The sequence below is a fragment of the Rana temporaria genome, chromosome 8, assembly GCF_905171775.1.
Source record: "Rana temporaria chromosome 8, aRanTem1.1, whole genome shotgun sequence".
NCBI lineage: Eukaryota > Metazoa > Chordata > Amphibia > Anura > Ranidae > Rana > Rana temporaria.
In genome coordinates, this window is record NC_053496.1 from 84,524,251 (window position 1) to 84,548,073 (window position 23,823).

At 39.0% G+C, this 23,823-nt stretch overlaps 1 protein-coding gene across 1 annotated transcript; it reads right to left on the minus strand.

Moving 5' to 3' along the window:
- Positions 1–199: 199 nt before the first annotated feature.
- ANKRD1 (ankyrin repeat domain 1) lies at positions 200–23,735 on the minus strand. Its single transcript, XM_040362125.1, is given in 12 exon segments — positions 200–1,884; positions 1,886–1,924; positions 4,882–4,917; positions 4,919–4,945; positions 4,947–4,982; positions 7,274–7,372; positions 11,084–11,182; positions 14,331–14,429; positions 18,913–19,020; positions 19,104–19,241; positions 21,527–21,703; positions 23,583–23,735. Coding segments are annotated over 12 exon segments (954 nt in total). The 5' UTR covers positions 23,607–23,735; the 3' UTR covers positions 200–1,812.
- Positions 23,736–23,823: the final 88 nt, after the last annotated feature.

The window sequence follows — 23,823 nt, forward strand, 5'->3', positions numbered from 1 at the left end:
ATTAGCACATGATCTCAGTCATGTAGACTCTCGTCTCAGACTCACAGCCTTGCACAGTGCAATGCAAACGGGACAGTGTGCCCACACATTATATCATTACATTGGGACTGTGATATGAGCAGAGTTAATTCATGAGATACAGTCTACAATAAGAAGAATAAATATGCAATATTACAAAGGATGGTCAGCATTCGGACCCTTGTTCCATTCCATGTCATTATATTGGTACATTATATAAAGATGTGCAGCATTGTTTTGTCTTCATAATAAATGTACCCAATACAAAATGTACAGAAAATACAATACAACTGTATAAAAGAACAATCTATGGTACAACTTTGCCTTTTCTATTGCATTTCTGTCTCTTTCCATCTAGTGTCTCACCCATTCTCTCATCTTTCTCAGTCAAAGCTCAAAAACCTGATGTCTCTGGAGGATCTTCAAAATAACATAATGAGAAGATCCTACATACAGGACATCTGGTCCAAGCAATCTTAATATTAAAGTAGCTTGCTGTCCATTCTACATCTGTGAACTAGAGCCACAGGGAATCCACAAACAGCTGCAGCCCATGTTCTGTCACTTATCAACATGCTAGTCCTCTTTTATTTCATCAACTTTAATTTCTGAAATAAGAAATGTAGGAAAAAAAAAAGGCTAGATCAATCTGACAATGCAACAAGCTTTTCTGGGGCTGCCAGGTTCTCCTGGGGTGCTTCTATCTTTCAGGAGACGCACAATTTGTTTTATTTTGTAATGGTTTCCTAAATTTAGAGAACACGTTCTGGCTCTAGGGAGATGTCAATCCTTATTGCAAGCTACTTGTAGGGGGGCTCTGAGCATGCTAATTCCTTTTTTTCTTTTTTTTTTCAGTTTAGTTGAGATTAACTTCTTAGTGCAGAGCCATAACCAAATTCAGTGAGGCATATTTATAAAAGCAAGATCAAAGGAAAAATAGACTATTGTTTTGCAGTATGAAACTCCAAAGTCGGTATGGCATTTTTCTTTTAGGACCCTAAAGAATTACTTGGAACCCATGTTTTGTGCCATTCTATTAAAAATAAAGTTCACACACCGTTAAACACAGCAACCAGTAAAGGATTAGCTTTCCTTTTGCTAAATTTCCATTAAAGATATCTGGTTTTTGTGGTTTTACCTACTTTTCCTCTGTTTATTCTATAAATGATGCCCACTGCTTTAACAGACACACCTAGTGTTTCAGGCTGAAGCTCCAACCTAACCTAATAGGGCAAGTTCAAGTCGAAACAAGGCAATGTTTCTGTTTGGCACTGCAGCTAAACCCCCATCCTTCCCTAACATCCTAGTTCTCTCCTTTCTCTAGTTTAGTTTGCTTTGGCTGGGTAAAGGGCCTTTTCCCACTATTTATCAACAAGCGGGATAGCCCACACCACTGCCATAGCCTGTACTTTCCAAACATACAGCCAAGAGTTCTTGTTCTGGCTTTGTCCATTGTATTTCTTGTCGTGTTGGTCACAACGCAACTGCTATACCCAGCGTGTGTTGCCTTTCTACTTACATTCAACAAGATTAAAATACAATATTGGCGTCATAATGACTTATCAACAGTAAATAACATTGGCAGTTTATCTGCCACATTTATTCCACATAAATATTCTTTCCTATGGAATTAATATAAAGCACAATGCCTATGCAGTAACAAACAATAAATAAATAAATACAATAAAAAAAATTCAAAGTGCAAGAAATGTTAAAAAACTCTGGAATAGTCCTATCAAAGCTTTCTGAAGCAAACAAAAATGTGCCATAGCTAATGCCTCTTCAAAGCGTTTGTCAGAAATTTTGTATGTGAGAGCTCTTGTATGAATTTTCCTGAAGCCCACCGAATATCTCTTTGGCGCCGTTTTTGCCACTGAAGGACAAGTTCCATTGGTGTCTTTCCGCCCTGTCAGACAGTTTTTTAAAAAGGATTAATCAGACACAGATGTCTAAAATTACATGCAATATTTTCACTAGATGCTCTAATGTTTAACCACTTGACCTCTGGAAGAATAACTTCCAAAACAGCACTGTGTTTGTTTAACTGACAATTGCATGGTCATGTGACGCTGTACCCAAACAAAATGCATGTCCTTTTTTCCCCACAAATAGAGCTTTCTTTTGATCACCACTGAGTTTATTTTTTGCGCTATAAACAAAAAAACTTTTTTTACTTTCTGCTATAAAACATATCCAATAAAAGACAAATGTAAAAAAAATCGAATTTCTTGATACTCTGCTACATGTTTTTCAGTAAAAAAAAAAAAAAATCGAATTAAAAAGTATGGGAATCGGGGTTACTGCAGATTCATTCTTACCTAGGTGGATGCTGCATCTGTCCCCAGGCGCCTCTTTTCTGAGAACCGATGGATCAAACATCGCTGATGGCTTGGTTCTCTCGGCTCCCCAAATAGAGAGCTGCTGCCTGTCAATCAGCAGCTCTCCTGATCTGCTCCTCTCCGCTCACTGGAGCGCTGAGCTGTGGAGAGGCGGGGAACGGCCGTCTCAGCAGCTCGCTGAGACGGCTATCAGTCCAGGCACCTGGCGGATCCAGACTCCCAGAGTCAGGATGACGTGGTGCCTGGACTGATCTGTGTGACCTCAGCAGACTTCAGGTCGAAACGAATTGCACTCCTGTGAACCTTAGGAGCTCTTAAAGGAGAAGTCCAGCCTTAGCTTGTTTGGCTGGGCTTCTCCTTTAAGAGCCCATTCACACCTAGGCGTTTTGTCGCCTGTAGTGTGACGCCCGCTGCCGCCCCGACACGCCAGAGGGATGATTTAACATTGCCCTCTATGGAGATGGTTCACATTCTCCACGCCGAACGCCTGCCGCCTGAAAAAAGTCCCGGACCTTTTTTTCAGGCGGCTTTTGGCGTTCGGCATAGGAGATGGGAACCATCTCCATAGGGGGACAATCTAGGGGCCCATCTAGGCGGACAATCGCTGCGTTTTGTCGCCGCAAATCGCGGTACAATCGTTCTTCTACTTGTGCAGAATCGCCGGCAGGAGAGAAGGATATCTGAATGATGCCTCTCGCTGCAGGCAACATTCAGATATCCACCCGAAGAGCCCAGGACGTCATATGACGTCCTCCTGGATCGAGGAGGGGTTCCTGGCCGCCGTCATTTCACAATGACGCGGTAAGGAAGTGGTTAATAAATTTCATACAATATAATTAACACCACAAATTTATACTTGGTTCTGTATTCTCTAAAAGGGTCAGTACTGGGAGGTAGGTAGGGGGTGGAACCAAGGGATGTTGCTCAGAGGTGGGTAGGGGGTGGAGTCGAGGGGCAATTCAGAGAGGAGGAGTTCCTGCACTTATTCTCTGAGAAAAAAAGCCATGTGTGTGTAATATATATATATATATATATATATATATATATCTATATATATAGATAGATATATATCAGTTTATAGGCACTATGGGCCAGATTCACAAAAGAGATACCTCTGTGATCCGCCCGTCCTAACTATGCGGCTGATTCATAGAATCAGTTCCGCATAGATAGCCCTAAGATCCGACAGGTGTAATTGACTTACACTGTCAGATCTTAGATGCAATTCTAGGGCCGCTAGGTGGCGAGGGCCATTGCGGTCGGCGTAGAATATGCAAATGACTATTTACGGGCGATCCACGAACATCCGGGTTACCCGTCGCTCTAACTTTACGTTGTTTCCGTTGAGATACGGGTCGTAAAATAGGGCTGAGCCCTAGGTGTTCTAAGCAATGTTAAGTATGGCCGCGTTCCCAGCTCCTCCACCGCGTCAAAATTTAAAAAATCACAGTAGTTTGCGTAAGTCGTCCGTGATGGCGCTGGACGCCATTTACTTTAACGTCTAAACAAATGACGTCCGTTGCGACGTCATTTAGCGCAATGCACGTCGGGTATTTTCCAGACGGAGCATGCGCAGTACGTTCGGCAGGGGGAAACGGCGCCTAATTTAAATGGTGCCCCCGCCCCATTTGAATTAGGCGGGCTTGCGCCGAGCGAATTTACATTACACCGCCGCAAGTTTACAGGTAAGAGCTTTTGTGAATCAGGCACTTAACGCTGTAAACCTCGGCGGTGTAACGTAAATGGGATACGTTACGCTGCCGTGGAGGCAACGTAAATGTATCTGAATCTGGCCCTATAACTTTCACACAAACCAATTAATTTACATTTATTAGATTTTTTATTTTATTTCTTTTTACCAAAGACATGTGGCAGAATACATTTTGGCTTAAATTTATGAATAAATTTCATTTATTGGATAAGAAATCGAAAATGTTTTTTTTTTCTCAAACGTTTCGTTTTTATAGCAAAGTAAAAAAAAAAACAGTGGTGATCAAATACCACCAAAATAATGTAAGATTTCTTTTTAAGTTCTACATACAGTTGGATGTTTTTACAGTCTTTTCTAAGCCTAAATGCACACTAACGCAATGCGGGAAATGAAGCAAATCCTGTGCGTTTCCTACATCGCATTGAAATCGCACATCGTTCATGCGAACTGCTGTGGGCGTCAACTGTTAAATTAACGAAACCCCTAAACCGCTTGCAAAGCACAGTGCGATTACCAGAATCGGATCGCATGTGTGTAAACATCCAATTTCAGGTGCAGCAAACAAAAGGGTCCTGCACCCTTTTGGTGCGGATGTGGTGCGATTTGAGCCATACAAAATGTATGTCTCATATCACACCGCACAGGCATTGCATGTGATTTACACAGGAATGTGGTGCGATTCCTGTGTGAATAACATGCAGTGTCCTGCACCGCACAAGGCTAAAAGTAACGGGCCTCAATCTCTTTTAAAAGTTAGTATTTATCGTAACGTCAAATGTAATTTCTTGCAAAAAAGGAATGTCAGGAACTTACGCAATTTTTGATGGAGAAATTGGCCCCATACATAATCCAAGAGTCTCCTCATTTTGTAACGATTTTAGTCTGACTCCATCGTGCATTGGTGTATCTCCTTCCTTGTGGAAAAAATGACGTTCACATTTTTAACAGAATTCAAATGCATTGAACTGGTTTTTCTGGAGTATTTTTCTGGAGTATTTCTGACAGAACGAGTTACATATTAGTTAGTAATAGTAAATATATATGGTATTTACTTTTCATATTATTGGAATTATCGATTGTCAAATGGTGTTGGAAATCAAACTGTCAGTGTAGAGAACATGGCATTCTTGCTCTGTTTTTTTCCAGTGTCCCATAACAATCCTTATACCGCGTTTCCCCGAAAATAAGCCCGGGTCCTATATTAATTATGCCAACAAAAGACACAGTCGGGCTTATTTTCGGGGTAGGTCTTACCATGTAATGTGCTGTCTTCTCTCCCCCTCTCCCTCCCTGCCTGTCAGGAATCCCCAGTGTAAACTGAGTTAAAATGCTTGTACAATCCTATAATCCACTCTATTACAGTAGTATATAATGTACAATGTGTGCGTTTCTGTAATATAATTGTGCCAAATACCTTTGTTATAGTGCCGCCTCTGCACTTATGTTACCCGCCAGAGCTCTCTCCCCGCAATTATATTACAGAAACACACACATTGCACATTATAAACTACTGTAATATAGTAGATTATAGGATTTTACAAGCATTTTTAAATAGGGCTTATTTTCAGGGTAGGGCTTATATTGCAGCCCTCCTGGAAAATAACGCTAGGTCTTATTTTCAGGGTAGGTCTTATTTTTGGGGAAACAGGGTACATGCATGCACCTATTTGAATATTGGCCTTGAACTGTGTCTGATAGTCTTTTAAAAAAGACATGTTAGACTATATAATTTTGTAATAGAAACTTGTGTATTTAATTTATATATATTTCTCATCCATTTCGAGACACAGGTGGTTGGGATACTGGAAAATAATTACTCCTCCTATACCCAGCATGCTATAGGACAGTGATGGTGAACCTTGTAACTACATTTCCCATGATGCTCAACTACACTGCAGAGTGCAAGAGAATCTGGGGTGCCAAGGTTCGCCATCACTGCTATAGGAGCTTGGACGCCTTTCCTTCAGATTTGGTAAAAAAAAAGGTATATTTTTACACTAGCCTTCCATGCTTCATGGAATTTTTATTTTCAGTGATTTTAACTAAGATTCCTTACTATAATGATGTTTAAAGCTGTTGTAAACCACAGCTGGTGAAAAAAAAAACACCTGGAAATTGCATGATTATGAAAAACTTAGAACGAAGCCCTTTCGTTGAAAGGGCTGGCATGTTCCCCCGGTTTTTCTTCCGAGTTTGCATGCTTCGGCTGTGTAATTGTCCGGAGCCGCGATGACATCACTCCCGCGCATGCACGCAGGAGCCCCCAGTTCTGTCACTTAGATCTGAATTTCTGGCAAGGTATGCCAGACCTTCATAATGCATTCACCAGTCATGTCACTGGCTGCATGCAGGGTGATTATTTCCTAGACAGCTTAGGAGATATTCACGTTACCTTATTATAGGCTTACCTGTAGGTAAAAATAACAAAGGCTTTATTACCCCTTTTAAGCCAGTTTCATTATAGCCCCAGTCTGGATTGGCATTTCCTTGGCCTAGCTTTGAAGGCTGTACCCAGGCCTGACTGGACATGAATGCCTAGCCTAGAATGTGACCTTCAAGCACCGGGCTCTACATTGTGGTGCTTTCCAGACCTGAGCATTGTGTGTTCGCTGGAATCACATCTCGGGTTCAGAAACGTGGTGCAATCCCAGTGTATTGGTGGTCACATATAAATTATAGGGCAAAGTTTACCAAACCTGACATCTCATTCCATCAAGGGTACGTGTTTCAAAGGTAACCTTGCTTAAAAGCTGGCATGTACTATCTGTAGCGTAATTTACTACTGTCAGTAATGTTTGAAGACAAGTTTGTGAAACCCTCTTTTAGGGTGTTTTGTACAACCCCAATTCCACAAAAGTTGGGATGTTGTGTGTTTTGCAAATCTCATAACCCCGTATTTTAATCACAATGGAAAATGGAAAACGTATCAAATGTTTAAAATGAGAAAATGTACTATTGTAAGAAAAAAATAAGGCCGTTTTGAAATTGATGGCTGGAACACTTCTCAGAAAAGTTGGGACAGGACCATGTTTACCACAGTGTAGCACCCCCTCTTCTTTTAACAACACTCTGTAAAGGTCTTGGAACTGAGGAGACCAGTTGGAGTTTTGGGAGAGATATGTATGAAAATTTTGCCTGATATATGCTTCTAATTGCTTAACATTCAAGTCTGAGATTTTTTTAAGAATACAACAGTCATTCTTACCCGGTCTTTGGCATTTAAATCAGCTTCACATGCAATGAGATGTTCTGCGCACTCATAATTTCCACATCTGACTGCTACGTGGAGAGGAGTACTGAACAGCTAGAGAAACGGAGATGGAGATCATTCACTAAACTGTACATGGGTCTGTGCAGTTGGGTAAAAATAGCTGCTTGAATATATCAGTAGCTCATGAGTTTGCGAATATATAAATAACTGCATATGTAAACCAATCGGCTTTCATTCTGAGAGATCTGCTATTTCAAATGTAACACTAACAGACTCTGTCAGAGAACATATTTCCTATTTATATTAACATATTGTACAGGCCGTTATCTCTAAAATAAAACTTGCTTTCCGTAATAATGCCTTATCCACAGGGGCAGACTGACCATTGAGGCACTTGGGCACTGCCCTAGGGCCCCATGCCACTAGGGGGCCCCATCAGGGTTGCCAGGCTCAGTAAAACCAGGGACAGTATGTAAAAATCTGTGTGTTTTTTTTTTTTACATCTGTCCCTGATATGTCCGAAAACTGACATGCTTTTGATGTGAAAATCCCGAGATTTTAGCTGCCTCCTGGCATGGTGGCCATCTGTAAGCCCAGGGGCCCCATCATCTTCTATAGCCCGGGGGCCCCATGAGTTGTCAGTCTGCCCCTGCTTGTCCACACTACTTGTCAACTGTCATCATATTAGATAAGACCCAAGGTAAGATAAAATAATTTGAAGCACTGTAACCGACTAACAGCGAAAGTTTATTATTTTTCTGTTGTTTTGGGGCGTGTTTGTGGAGTGGTGATGAGTTTGAATCACTGTCAGGACTTTATTGCTGTCTGTGTCCCCATGCAATTAACCACTTAACCCCTGGAAGATTTACCCCCCTTCATGCCATTTTTTTTTTTATATAGCATTGCGTTTACTTTAACCACTTCCCATCCGGGCCAATTCTGGCACTCCTCTCCTACATGTAAAAATCATCATATTTTTTATATACCGTATGTTTTTTTAGCTGAGACGCTAGAGAATACAGTGGCTGTCGTTGTAACTTTTTATCTCGCATGGTATTTGCACAGCAATTTTTCGAAAAAAAATTTTTGGAAAAAAAAGTTTCATGCTTTAAAAAAAAAACATTAAAGTTAGCACAATCATTTTACATAATGTGAAAGATGATGTTACGCCGAGTAAATAGATACCTAACATGTCACCCTTCAAAATTGCACACGCTCGTGGAATGGTGCCAAACTTCAGTACTTAAAAATATTCATAGGTGACGCTTTAATTTTTTTTACTGGTTACATGTTTTGAGTTAAGCCCCGTACACATGATCCCGCTTTTGCCCGGGCCAAACTTACATCGGAATACCAACGGAATTCCATCCAAGTAAAAGAGAACATGTTCTCTATCTAAACTATGATGGAATCCTCGGAATATCTGATGGAAAAACTCAGATGGACATACACACGGTCAGAATTTCAGATGGAAAAAGTCAGGCTGACTTTTTCCATCGGAAATTCCGATCGTGTGTACGGGGCTTTACAGAGGAGGTCTAGGGCTATAATTATTGCTCTCACTCTAACGTTTATGGCGATACCTCACATGGGTGGGCTGAACACCGTTTTCATGTGTGGGCGTGACTTACGTATGCATTTGCTTCTGCGTGCGAGGACAGGGGCACTTAAAAATTCTACTTTGAAATTTTTACTTAAACACTTTTTAAGAAAAAAAAAATGTATCACTTTTTTTTCCTATTACAAGGAATGTAAACATGATAGGTCCCTTTTTACAGTGAGATATGGGGTCAATAACATTTTGCCTCTAGGCTGGGAAGCCTGAAATAAAAAAAATGATCTTGGCTTCCCAGCCGAGGTGGCGCATTTTTTTTGAATGCAGAGGCTGGGCGTTACGTCATAACATTTCGCCCGGCCTCCGAACGATCATAGAGACTATGGCGACCATCTGATCCGCCGGAAATCTCTATGGTAAGCATCTGGGGCCAGCTGATCGTTCTCTGACTTGCCGATCGCAGCGGTGAGTCCATAGAAGCACCGGTGGGAGGGGGGACATCCCCTCTCACCACCCATAAGAACGATCAATCAGTGGGACAGCCGCTATGATCATTCTTATGGTGCAGAGTATCGCCGACTCTAAAAGATGATATCTGAATAATGCCTGTAACTGCTGGCATCATTCAGATATCCTTTCTCAAAGTCAAGGACGCCCATTTACATACCTAGGGCAGGAAGTGGTTAACTGACAATTGCGCGGTCGTGCGACACTGTACCCAAATAAAATTGATGTCCTTTTCCCCCACAAATAGAGCTTTCTCTTGGTGGTATTTGATCACCTGTTTTTAGTTTTTTTGCGCTATGAACAAAAAAGTCTTCCTGCTATAAAACATATCCAATAAAAAAAATTGAAAAAAAATCTAATTTCTTCATAAATGTAGGCCAATATGTATTCTGCTACATATTTTTGGTAAATAAAAATCCCAATAAGCGTATATTTATTGTTTTGCGCGAAAGTTATAGTATCTTTAAACTATTGGATATATTTATTTTTATATTTACTAGTAATGGTGGCAGTAAAACTGCTATAGGGTGGATGGCAAACAGTTAAAGTAAAACTAAAGACTCCTGACTCCTAAACAAGTACCAATTCCAGTTGCTATGTCATGCACAAACTTTATTTTCCCAGAGTGAGCCAAACCATCCTCCCTCACAATGTAAGAGTTTCAACAACAGAGGCAGCGCTGTCATTCCAGAAACAAGTGGCCTGGGCTAGGTGTGTCAAGTGCTGATTGACAAGCTTGTGAATCAGTGATGACCATGCTGATAGCCACATACCCTGTATCTTCTCATTTCACTGCAGTGCAAGCAGAAACTGTCTGCGGGAGAGTGGCAACTCTGTTGTGAATTCAGGAGCAGTGCAGCATTGTTTCTGCAGCATCACATGAGCTGTATTAGGTGGAATTCATTGAGCAGGCTCAACAAGTTTGTGTGGAACTTTACATGGGGACTAAGAGAAAATCCTTGATTTATCTTTTAATTTTACATCTGTGTAGTCAAAGATAGCTGTCTTATTGTTCGTAGAGCCCTTGATGGGCTTTTAATGTGCCCCTGCGTTTTAAAGAAGGAATGGGTACCCTCCAGGCATGCCTGTCCTTAACTTATCCACTGTTATATATGCTCCAACTTGAAGACTCTTCAAGTTGGAGCATATATAAAGTTTATGTTACATACAGATTCAAACAAGGAAGACGACGCTCCAGGTGAGCAATCAGTCCGAAAGCACTGGGTGCAAGCCCCGGCTCGCCACCGATGATCAATAGGAAGAAAAAAATGGCTGCACACCACAGGAACGCTCCAACGATTTTATTCCAAAAATAGCAAATGACAGCCAACAAAGGCTTTGAAGAAGCACTGAGATAATTGTGATATACACCCGTCACCTTCTGGGTTCGGACACGGTCTTTGGCTGTCATTTGCTATTATTGGAATAAAATCATTGGAGCGTTCCTGTGGTGTGCAGCCGGTCTTTTCTTCCTTAGGTTACATGCACACCGGTGCAAATAGTAGTGGTAGAAATCAGATTTCTGCTGTCGCTCTCAGTGGCTAGGCGCGGTCTGGCCCGTTCTCTGTAATGACAGGTCACCGATGGCCACAGCTATTTTTTGGTCTCTGCACAGCCAATTACCTGTGGCGGTCGCTGCTGGTTTCACACAAAGTGATTGTAATACTAATACTTCTGATCCTAATACTTAATTTTGAGTTTGAGGTACATTTCAGCAATGGTGTTCAAGAGGTAAAATCTACCTTGTCTCTTGCGTTGATGTTTGCTCCTTTGTTTAGTATATATTTCAGAACTTCAACACTTCCACCTCGGCAGGTCCAGTGAATTGCTGTTGATTCAAGCTGTGAACAGAACAAAAATATCCCTTTGACCAATTGTGTCATGCGCAGTCCCTCAGGGATCCCCCTTGTCGCCCGTACTATTCAATATTTATCTCCGCCCTCTTTTTGAAATCATCAGTAACCAGAAGTTACTCTACCACTCCTACGCAGATGACACGCAACTATATTTTCGCATCTGCAATAGAGGTCGACCGATATATCGGTTGGCCGATATATCGGCCGATATTTTGCGTTTTTAAATTAATCGGCATCGGCCGATTTGTGCTTTAAAAATGCCGATTAAACTTCAGCACCGCGACTTGCAAAAGGCTTCTGTAATAGAAGTCAATGCAAGTTGCCTGAAGCTTCCCGTAGAAGACCTCTCTCTCTCTCTCTCTCTCTCCTGGGCAGCCTGCCAAGTTTTAGAAAAGATATACAATGTTGCAACTTATCAATTAACTGAACTCCGTGTAGGAGAATTCTCAGTTTAACCATTTAAAGGCTAAATCTTTTTTGACACTTGATGCTTACAAGTAAAAATCCTGTATTTTCTGCTAGAAAATTACTTGGAACCCCCAAACATTATATATTTTTTTTTAGCAGAGACCCTAGGAAATAAAATAGCGATTGCTGCAATATTTAATGTTACACGGTATTTGCGCAGCGGTCTTTCAAACACATTTTTTGGGGAAAAAAATATACTTTAACAAGAAAAAAAATAAACAGTAAAGTTAGCCCATATTTTTTTTTTCATCCAAAAGTTTATTACCTGTTTGTGTGTAAAATTTAAAATATTATATATATATATATATATATATATATATATATATATATATATATATATATATATAAAATGTAATACACAAAAACAGGTAATGAAAACTTTTGGACGAAAAAATAAAAATATGGGCTAACTTTACTGCTTAGCCCAAAAGCGCCTGAAAAATCGGCTTAACATATCGGCCCAAAAAAATCGGCATCATAAATCGGCTATCGGCCGCCGCGATTTCAAAATATCGGCATCGGCATCGGCCAGAGAAAAACCCATATCGGTCGACCTCTAATCTGCAATAAGGATCATTATCTCGAACTAGAGAAATGCCTTACTTTGATAGAAAATTGGATGGCGGAGAGTTACCTTAAACTCAACGGCTCAAAAACAGAACTTCTCCTGGACTTTCTGCACCAATATGGACACCGCCGCCCATTCTGGGACAAACCATCACCCCTAGCACCAAAGTCAAAAGTCTCTGAGTCTTTTTTGACACCCACATTACAATGGATTCACAAATAGGGTCAGTAGTCAGTGGATCCCACCATCTGCTGCGCCTGCTACGTAGACTCATTCCCTTTATCCTGAAAGAAGACATAGCAGTTGTGGTGGGAACAATTATCAACTCCAGACTTGACTATGCAAATGCCCTCTACCTCGGACTCCCAAAATACCAAATCACTCGTCTACAAGTGGTTCAAAATACGGCCGCTTGACTCTTGACTGGGAAAAAACCATGGGAATCAATCTCACCTTCACTGAGATCCCTTCATTGGTTGCCAGTAAAAGACAGAATCACTTTTAAGGCACTCTGTCTGACACATAAGTGTGTTCAAGGAAATGCCCCCCAATATCTATGCGAAAAATTAAAATGTCACAATCGTGTTCTGCGATCCACCAACCAAAATCTACTCCAGATACCCAAAGCCAGATACAAGTCCAAAGGAGAACGAAGATTTGGAATCCAAGGACCTAGACTATGGAGCGCTCTACCAACCAGCATCCGGTTGGAGGTGAATCACCTGGCCTTCAGAAAAAAACTCAAAACCCATCTTTTCTAAGGGCAAAAGTACAGTAGAGAAAGGATACTAAGCGCCCAGAGGCGATTCAGTTTGCATGTGTTGTGCTATATAAGTTTCTCACTCACTCACTCATTGGGTCCTGCTACTCAATGCAGACAGAAAAGGATGCAGAACACATGGAAGATTTCAGAATGGTCTAGAATATTTGTGACTTTGGATGGTCTCAGTTGACTACAGAGTAATAAAAACTGATTGTATTTATTATAGTATCCTGTTTGTCAGGAGTTTCTTTACTTTCAGTACACGGAACTATGCTTTGTTAGCATTTCTTTGAAGGGAATTCTTTATCAAGCTTAGATTTATATATTTTTAATGATTAAGGCCATCGCTCTTTCACAAACTCAAGCTTATTTCTTGTAACAAAAATAGCCACTAGCAAAGAGTTATTATTATTATTATTATTTGTCCTAGTGTCTCCTGTTACTAATACAGAAGGTGAGGGGAAATTCTGATTTTGAATTTACAAGAAAGGAGTTCACTTACGAGATATTTTTCCTATCTTCCTGTGGTGTCATTGGGATAAAAAGTAAAGGGAAACTTCCCTAATGGAATTCAAATAACTGTCAGAGGCTGTAACCCTTCACTGCTCCACCCATTTTTTGGGCAAAATATTTAGGAAAAATGATGGCAAGAGCAGATATGGTCCCTATATTTCCCCAGATAAATAACGAAAAAGCAGAGCAACGACTACTTTTATCCCATTATTTCTATAAATAGTCCCTTTGTGTGGTGGTTTTAATTCAAGGTACCATTGAAAATGATTTCTAGCCCCAGCCAAAAGGCCATGTAACTGACTGTAAGTCCACATGGCAGTAAGAACAGTGATCTTTATATACTTCATTCATACGGGATATCTAGGTATACTATGTATAGACTGCATTTTTATAAAAAACAATTAATTACTATTATTCAAAATTGAACATAAATGGTTTTAGTTGTCAAGTTAAAGAAAATTTAAATCCTACTTGGGGATATTTTGCCTGATAAAATCAAATTCATTTGTAATTGGGGCCTTTCTTTTTTTTTTCTTTTTTAGGCTCGTTACTTCCCACTATTTATATGAATAGCTACATGGAAGATTCTGGGAAACAGCTTTTATTGCACTTAGCAGGAGGGTGCAAAGGTAGATCGGAATAAATCCATTATTTTCCCTTATGGCTTAAGTGCCTTGCAAAATTTGGCAGCCTTTTGTCAACAAAATTATAGTTTTGTAATTTAGTAATATTTTCCAGTGACCTCTCCAGCAACCGTGCTAGCTTCTCTGTTGCGGCTATTTTCATTTTTAATGACTGATGTATTGGAAAAATTCACATACCATGTCGTGGAATTCTAGGTCTGCTCCAGCTTCAATTAACTTCTCAAGAATGGCAAGGTGTCCTTCCGAACATGCTCTGTGCAGGGCCGTGCGTCTGTACTGTTAGGAAAGACAGCCAGGTTTATAAAGAAAGTAGAGTAAACTATGCTTTGTAATGATGGACAGACAGTCTGCTAAGACTAGAATAGAGCTCTATTTTCAGAAGGTTAGTGCAATTTTCAGTCTGGCACAAAATATTAGGAACAAATGCTCCCAAAACCAATTTTTATATAAAAGCATTCACTGCTTAATTTTAATTGATTGTTTTTTTTTTTTGTCATCAGTGGTTGAGGGCCCAGGTACTCCTGTACCTTACATTTTTCACTGAGAATGGCATCTTTATCATTAGCATCATTTCTCCCTTGCAATTATCCTGGAACAGGGCTTCTGAGACATATAGGGGCAGATCCTCGTACAATTGCATGGGCGCAGCGTATGTGAGATACGCTACGCCGCTGTAACTTACTTTTTTAATCTTTGAATCCACAAAGAATTCGCGCCGTAAGTTAATTTGCGCGTAATTCAAATCGGCGAGTAGGGGGCGTGTTTCATTTAAATGAAGCGCGTCCCCGCGCCGAACGAACTGCGCATGCGCCGTCCCTAAATTTCCCGCTGTGCATTGCGCTAAATGACATCGCAAGGACGTCATTGTTTTGACGTGGACGTAAATTACGTCCAGCCCCATTCACGGACGACTTACGCAAACAAAATAAAATATTTTCAAATTCGACGTGGGAACGACGGCCATACTTAACATTGCGTACGCCACCAAATAGCAGCTTTAACTATACGCCGAAAAAAGCCGAACGCAAACAACATAAAAGAATGAGACGGCCGCTCATACGTTCGTGGATCGTCGGAAATAGCTAATTTGCATACTCAAAGCGGAATACGACGGGAACGCCACTCAGCAGACGCCGAAGAATTGCATCCAAGATCCGAAGGCATACGAAGAAGACGTACGCCTGTCGGATCTAACCCAGATGCCGTTGTATCTTGTTTTGAGGATTCAAAACAAAGATACGACGCAGGAAATTTGAAAGTACGCCGGCGTATCACTAGATACGCCAGCGTACTCTCTTTGTGGATCTGCCCCATATTATGCAAATCTGACATTTAATTTCTTATGTATTACCATCTTGTCTCCTTTTCATCATTTGCATATTTCCAATAGGAATATTAGTCGTAATTGGAGGATGGCTACTAGTATTTCACCTTGTTAATAAACACGCAACTGTTAATTATTGTCTATTTACAGAATTATTCAGGACATTTTCTTTATCTGATGATCTCTCACTATGCCCTCCCACGACTGCCTGTCATAGTGTCTCGCTCCTCCTGCTGCAGTACAACTTCAAAAAAAAATACCTACTTTTAGTGGTCATGGCAAGTTGCCAATCCCGGGGAATCGGGTGCAGGGACTGCAGTGCTAGATTCCCTGAAATATTAAGCAGGTTGTAGAGATTGAAGTTGACGCTGATGTGCACCAACTTTTGAACATCTACAAACTGATATTTTAAAAAGTAGTATGAAAGGGAACCATTACTTAGCGAAATATCTACTATATAATTACTCCCTGGAAGGTGAGTAATAAAAAAGAATATTACAGGGACATTGGGAAGAAGCAGATCTCTTAAATACAGTATTAGCAGAATTCTGACCGGACATTGCCCAATGCTTCTAAGGAGAAACATTACTTATACATTTAAAAAAAAAGGTTTTATTGCTTGTCAGACCATTTTTTTTTTTTTTTTACCAATTTGTGTCTTGTTTAAATACTTGTAGTCTTATCACTGCTTATACTGACTGAAAATTGAGAAGAGTTCACTATATTAGCCTACATATATCCTATACTTTAGCCCCTCGATAGCATGTCAGGATTGACCCCAATGTGTGGTCATTATTATACCTTCATTCTTCCGAAAGATACAAAAATCAGGTCAAATCTTTCATGTGTGTTGGTGCTTTTCCCACATCTTAGCATTACTGTATTTATTGGCGTATAACACTCACTTTTTTACCCTGAAAATAGAGGGTAAACTGTGCCTGCGTGTTATACGCAGGGGGCTGTGGAAAGTTTTTTTCATGAAACTTCCCTCTTAAGGTTAGGGTGCGTGTTATACGCCTGTGCGTGTTATACGCCGGTAAATACGGTATATCAAGTTCTATTGGCAGAATTTTCTTGTATAAGAATTCTTTGGGGTTTAGGTAGGATATTCTATGAATTATGGGTATTGGCGAACCACGTACTGGTACCTGGACCGACCTTGTGAACTTACTCTCTCACTATTCTTTCTTTTCCCCCATTTTTCTAGTAACTTTCATTTTTCTTTTCTTTTTAAGTTAATGTATAACATTTGTTTATCTATATCAGCTCTATATCAATACATGATAGATTTACATTTATAAGGATAAACTTTCTTAGGTATTAATAGTTACAATATTCAAACTAACATGATAAAGTAACATAGAGCAATTCATTAATTGTGTGTGATGAAGTTTAACACGAACAAAACATACTATGTTACCTATACTGTATATATTATTTTTATTGTTTAACAAAAGAGATTATTTATATATATATATATATATATATATATATATATATATATATATATATATATATATATCCTTGTATATGTAACAATGTACTTTCATTTTATTGTGCAATCAATAAACCTTTTTTGACAAGGAATTATGGGTATTGGCTATGTACATAAATACATTTATTTGAAACGGAGATCATAGATCATGGGCATGTGTACAAAGATAAATAAGGTCAACAAGGTTCTTCATTATGGATCACAGTTTTAAAGAAAATGTATAATGAAAGTAATATGTAGATTACTACTGGTGACGACCTAAAAATCTGAATTACTCTACTGGCTCAAAACATGTATGGAGGAAGTGAGATATAAAATTTCGATCAACATCTTACTCCTGAGTCAATGACTCAAAGTGTTGACATCATGGGATTAAAGGGGTTGTAAAGGTTTGTTTTTTATTTTCTAAATAGGTTCCTTTATGCTAGTGCATTGTTGGTTCACTTACCTTTTCCTTCGATTTCCCTTCTGAGGGGCAGATCCACAAAAGGATTACGCCGGCGTATCTACTGATTTAAAATTTCCTGCGTCGTATCTTTGTTTTGTATCCACAAAACAAGATACAACGGCATCTGGGAACGATCCGACAGGCGTACGTCTTAGTACGCCGTCGGATCTAAGCTGCAATTTTTCGGCGGCCGCTAGGTGGCGTTCCCGTCGAAATCCGCGTCGAGTATACAAATTAGCTAGTTACGGCGATCCACGAACGTACGTCGGCCCGGCGCATTTTTTGACGTCGTTTTCGTTCGGCTTTTTCCGGCGTATAGTTAAAGGTGCTATATGGTGGCATACGCAATGTTAAGTATGGCCGTCGTTCCCGCGTACAATTTTGAATTTTTTACGTCGTTTGCGTAAGTCGTTCGCAAATAGGAATTTGCGTAGAATGACGTCACCAACGTAAGCATTGGCAGTTAAAAAAAAACGTTGTTTATGTCGGGTCACAACGTATTTACAAAAAACACGCCCCCATTACATCCATTTGAATTCCGTGCCCTTACGCCGCAAGAGATACACTACGCCACCGTAACTTACGCCGCGAATTCGTTGAGGATTCGAAACAAAAAAAGTATGTTACAGCGGCGTAGTGTATCTTAGATACGCTACGCCCGGCGCAATAATGCGCCGTTGTACGTGGATCTACCCCTAAATGTTTTTTTCTTTGTTTGAATTCCTCACTTCCTGTTCCTGTTCAGTAAGCTGTTCTGGCTGACTAACCACCGCTCGGATGATGGTGGCAAGCTTACTGAGGAGAAACAGGAAGTGAGAAATTCAGACAAAGAAAAAAAAACATTTAGAAGGGAAATCAAAGGAAAAGGTAAGTGAACCAACTATGCACTAGCTTAAAGGAACCTATTTAGAAAATAAAAAACAAATCTTTACAACCCCTTTAACATGACAGCCACACAGCTAGTATTTCCAAAAGAATCCATCATTGGCAACCTATATACAAATTCAGAAACATTGCCTTCAAAGTAAAAGAACACCAGAGCATGCGGAAGTTCACCAATAAAGGTCTTATCTAAGTTTGTCAAAATCAGTATTCATTTAATTAATTAGCTGTAATCCCATATTAAATTTGCTATGATCATGACCATTCTGGAATATTATATGCTGTAATCATATTTCTAAATAATGGAGCTTATTTCTATCAGAACAATGATGATTTATTAAGGTAGATGAGCTTAAAAAAATAAGTTTGTAGTGTGATAGAAGCTAAGATGTTTACTATAATAATCTAGCTACCTCCTGTATTTTAGCTGTTGCTGAACTGCTACATCCACCATGGATGCTCAGCTTATTGCTTCGATGCCAAGCATGATGGGAATTTTAGCTAAGTGCCAGATGAATTTCTAAGCTTTGCCAGCTCCTGCTTTAAATATTTTTCCTTTTTTACCATATGCTGTAGGTAACCTATAAAGGTAAAAAACAAAATATCCTACCTCATCACAGGTATTTGGATCTCCACCATCTGCCAGGAATTTTCCAATGATGGGCATCTTGTTTTCTAGTGCAGCTTTTAAAAATGTTGCTTCGTCCACACGTTCAATCTAAAAATGATATATTGTGCTTTTTGTGAGTGTTACATTTGTCTCTCATGATTCATTAATTATTCAGTTTATATAAAACTTACCACTGGCTCTGGTTCTGGTTCCTTGACCACAGGTGCTTTGACTTTTTTGCATCTTTTTCGTTTTCGTAGTTTTATTATAGTTTGCAGATCTTCCAAGTTGTCTAGCTTTGGTCTTTCATCTATCTTCTTTTTGAGGAGCTAAATACAAATCAACAAGTTTTACATTATCATCAACTAGCCATTTATTGTAAAATGATTTTAATACAGCGTATGATGTCACAGTGATTAGTAGGATAAGAATTAAAGTATATCTGCAGCCAAAAGTTGGTAAGAACTGTCTATTGCTATCTCTATGTCACCACTATGGATATTCTCTCTTTCTCATTCTTTGTCCCAGTGACCACTATTACTAGGGCTGGAAGTGAGGGAAAATCCAAGACTTTGTGTTTTAAACAGAATAGGAACTATTAGGATTTTTTTTTTCAGTGACAACAGTCTAAGAGGGAGTATTTACCTGTCCTTGGGGGCGAGTTCCTGTTGTATCCACAGACCAGGTGACGAGAGATCTCTCAAATGGGATAAAGATGGCAAAAAGAAAACCTGACTGGGATTTTAATCATTCATTAGCCAAAATTAATAAACAAAATGTTTTGGATTTAGATATTTGGGCCCAGATTCACGTAGAATCGCGGCGGCGTAACGTATCGTAGATACGTTACACCGCCGCAAGTTTTCATCGCAAGTGCCTGATTCACAAAGCACTTGCATGAAAACTTACGCTGGCGGCCTCCGGCGTAAGCCCGCGTAATTCAAAGGGGCGTGTGCCATTTAAATTAGGCGCGCTCCCGCGCCGGACCTACTGCGCATGCTCCGTTTTGAAATTCCCGCCATGCTTTGCGCGAAGTGACGTTTTTTTTTTCCGAACGGCGACGTGCGTAGCGTACTTTCGGATTCCCGGACGTCTTACGCAAGAACAAAACATTTTTAAATTTCGACGCGGGAACGACGGCCATACTTTATACAGCACATACGTGGGCTGTGTAAAGTTAGGGCACCTAAAACGACGACTAACTTTGTGACGGGAAACTAGACTAGCAGCGACATAGCGAACGCGAAAAATCGCTGTAACTGCTAATTTGCATACCCGACGCTGGTTTATGACGCGAACTCCCCCCAGCGGCGGCCGAGGTATTGCATCCTAAGATCCGACAGTGTAATTCAATTACACCTGTCGGATCTTAGGGCTAACTATGCGTAACTGATTCTATGAATCAGTCGCATAGTTAGGAAGACCCTAAAACAGAGATACGACGGCGCATCAGGAGATACGCCGTTGTATCTCTTTTGTGAATCTGCGCCACTGTATTTTAACATCCAGCATATTTACCGTATTTAATAGGAAAAAGAGAAGTCTGCCATAACATCTGATTTGTTCATCAAATTTAGTTATTCTGTTTAAACTACTGATATTTGAAATTCTAAGTAGCTACATTATTATTACTATTATACAGGCTTTATATAGCGCCAACAGTTTGTGAAGCATTTTACAACGTTAGGGCAGACAATAGTTACAATACAATTCAATACAGGAGGAATCAGAGGGCCGTGCTCGTTAGAGATTACAACATCTTTTGTTTTTGAAATTAATAGAGCCCATCTACATGTTTGCTTTGCCATTAAAATCTCTATCTCTGTTAACAGTAATCTGTAACATAGATATGTGGTAAGAAGTCTTTACATCTTCTGTTTTGTTTTTATTTCATCGATAGTCCGCTTATGTAGCTAAAGTTCATACACATTATGGTTTGATAAAATGTCAACAACTGCATCTTAAAGGATTAGTGGGGATATCCTCAGCTGACTTGCTTATTAGTACAGCATGCCCTGACCTTTTTTTTTCTACAGGATGCAATATTTTGTTACTGTAGGTATTCAAGGTGACATTGTAGCATGCAAACTCAACAAAAGACCTTGGCACTGGTGCCATTGGGGTTGTACATTTGGCAATTGTGACTGGAGCTTATATCCTAGTGTATTGTGATTTTTGTGTTGCAGGTCTCTCACTGTCCCCTGTCAGTCAAGAGGTTCTTTTATTATGCTTATGTAGGCATATGTACTGGGCTTGTTCCATTAATTTTTATGGCTGAGCCTATAGGCCACTTTTTATTGCCAGACAGATTGGTTATGATTGCTTTTATCTAGACAGCTTGTTTAACAAATGATTATGACGAGACAAATTGGATATGAGTGTTTCTAAACAGCTTGGTTAGGGGATCACATTTTAGCAATTAACAGTATTTATAAAGCTAATATGGCTAGTAAAACTGTGCTTATTTAATGATATTGAACAAATGGCCAGTTACCACAACCTTTTGAAAAGCAAGTAGTCTATTTTTTACACATACAAATAAATGCAAAACTGTGACACTACATCTCTGCACTCTACAGATTACACAGGATACAGGTAATGTGATTATCAATACCTCAGCTTTGAGCTTTTTCTGCTCCGCTTGTTTCTCCTCCTCACGTTCAAGCAGTGATTTTGAAGTTGTCTTTAAATCGTCCTGTTTCTCTAGTGTTATGGCTGTTTCATATTCTCCATGCCTAAAACTTCCTGTTACAAAATCTCCAGTTTCTTTTTCTGTCCTCCTTCCAGTCACCTGTTGAATCATATATATAGTAGTTTACCATAAAAAAAAACTTTTTTAAAATTCACTTTTTTTATTGTATAGTCAAGTATAAACACATTCACATATTAAGATCGTCATATTCATTTATCTATGCTCAAAACAGTTATTCCCCCTTCCCAGAAAACCCTCCCCCAAAGGAAAAAAAAACCTTTATATGCTTGATCTGTTGGCCAACTGAAAACTCAATATACATTAAAGAACAGATGTAACATTTTCCTAAAATGATATACACAAATGATGATCTACTTGCATCAAATTTAATTTGGTCTTCTTTCCAGTCACCTGTTCATTCATATGAATAAACATATAAAACCTCACCCCATGTATATGGTAGTTTAACATAAGAAAAAAGTAAAAAAAAACCTTTATGAATATTCACTTTTTTTATTGTATAGACAAGTATAAACACATTCAAATATTTAGAACATCATATTCATTTATCTATGCTCAAAACAGTTATTCCCCCATCCCAGAAAAACTTCCCCCAAAGGAAAAAAAAAACCTTTATATGCTTGATCTGTTGGCCAACTGAAAACTCAATATACATTAAAGAACAGATGTAAAATTTTCTCAAAATTATATACACAAATGATGATCTACTTGCATCAAAATTAATTTGGACTTCTTTCCAGTCACCTATTCATTCATAGGAATAAACATATAAAACCTCACCCCATGTATATGGTAGTTTAACATAAAAAGTTAAAGAAAAAACAAGAAAAATACTTTTTATGTTGATCCATCTGTTGGCCAAAGGAAAATGCAATATACATTAAAGAACAGACGTAAACTTTTCCCCAGATAACATATATTTAAATGATCCATTTTACACCAAAATGTATTTGGGAAAGAAAGGAAAATTAACTACATGCAGCCAGTTTCTCTAATCTTGGCTGTGATCAGTTAGACAAAATGTATTTCAAAAACTAAGAAAATAATGGAGAAATATAATCTAATAAGAAAACCGCAATAATCTGTTTGGGTAAGGAACTGAGAAATATCTCATGCCCGTTGAGAAAGGTTTGCCTTTTTACTAATTTTTGCATTTTATACAAATAGCTATTCCTCTGCTACATCAAGGATCTGAAGATACCTTGTTGATTTGAATACAATTCCTTTTACATTGTCGTTCTAGTAGTAGAGCAGAAAAGTAATAAACATGTTCAGTGGAGTTATTTAAAACCACTATTCTTCTTTAATGGGGAAAAGATATATATATATATATATATATAATCTTATTTAATATAGACCCCATCCTTTCAATACATTGGGGTTCTTGTACATCCACTAGCAGCAGTAGAAATGTTGACCAATATCCAGGTAACAATCATTGGCATTTTTTTTTTTTTTTTTTTAGTAACCTAAGCAAAGGCTACTGATTTTTGTATTGTAGATAAGTGTGTGAGCCACTCATAAATTCCATCCAATATATATTTCATGGTCCTCTCAAAGATGGATTATGGGCTAAGGAACATCCTTGGTTTGGGTGTGCTTTCATGTTGAGAGGTATTAAGAAGTATATTGTCACATCATCACAATTTGAATACTAAATAACATGTATGTGTGTGTGTATATATATATATATATATGTGTGTGTGTGTGTGTCTACTACTGTACCCTTGATCTCACATTCTGAACTTACATGTATTTAAATACCTTTTTTGTTAAAAAGAAAACCTCAAAAAGTACATGACTAAAAACTTAGCAAAGGTGTTAAGCTAGAATTAGCATTAATTTTAAACAGGAGAAATTTTTTTAAAACCAGTGCAGTGAAATATTTAGTTCGCAGCATAAGTACTCAAATGCAATGATTTTAAGTTTTAATAGAAAAATAGAACAATAAACATACCAGGTCTTCTACTTTCAGAAGCATTTTGCCTGTGGTCTCTTGCAATGTCCTTTCCTGATGTTAACCTTAATTAAGACAAGTTAGTTCTACTCCAAGCCTTGCCCTGTTGTGCTTTATATACCATGTCTCTGGCAAGGTTGAATGAGGTAATGTTCCAACCTGGGAACCAGCATCTATGGACCTAGCTCAGACACAGAGATAGATGCTTTCTCATTCCAGACACGCTAACTAGCCAGATCTT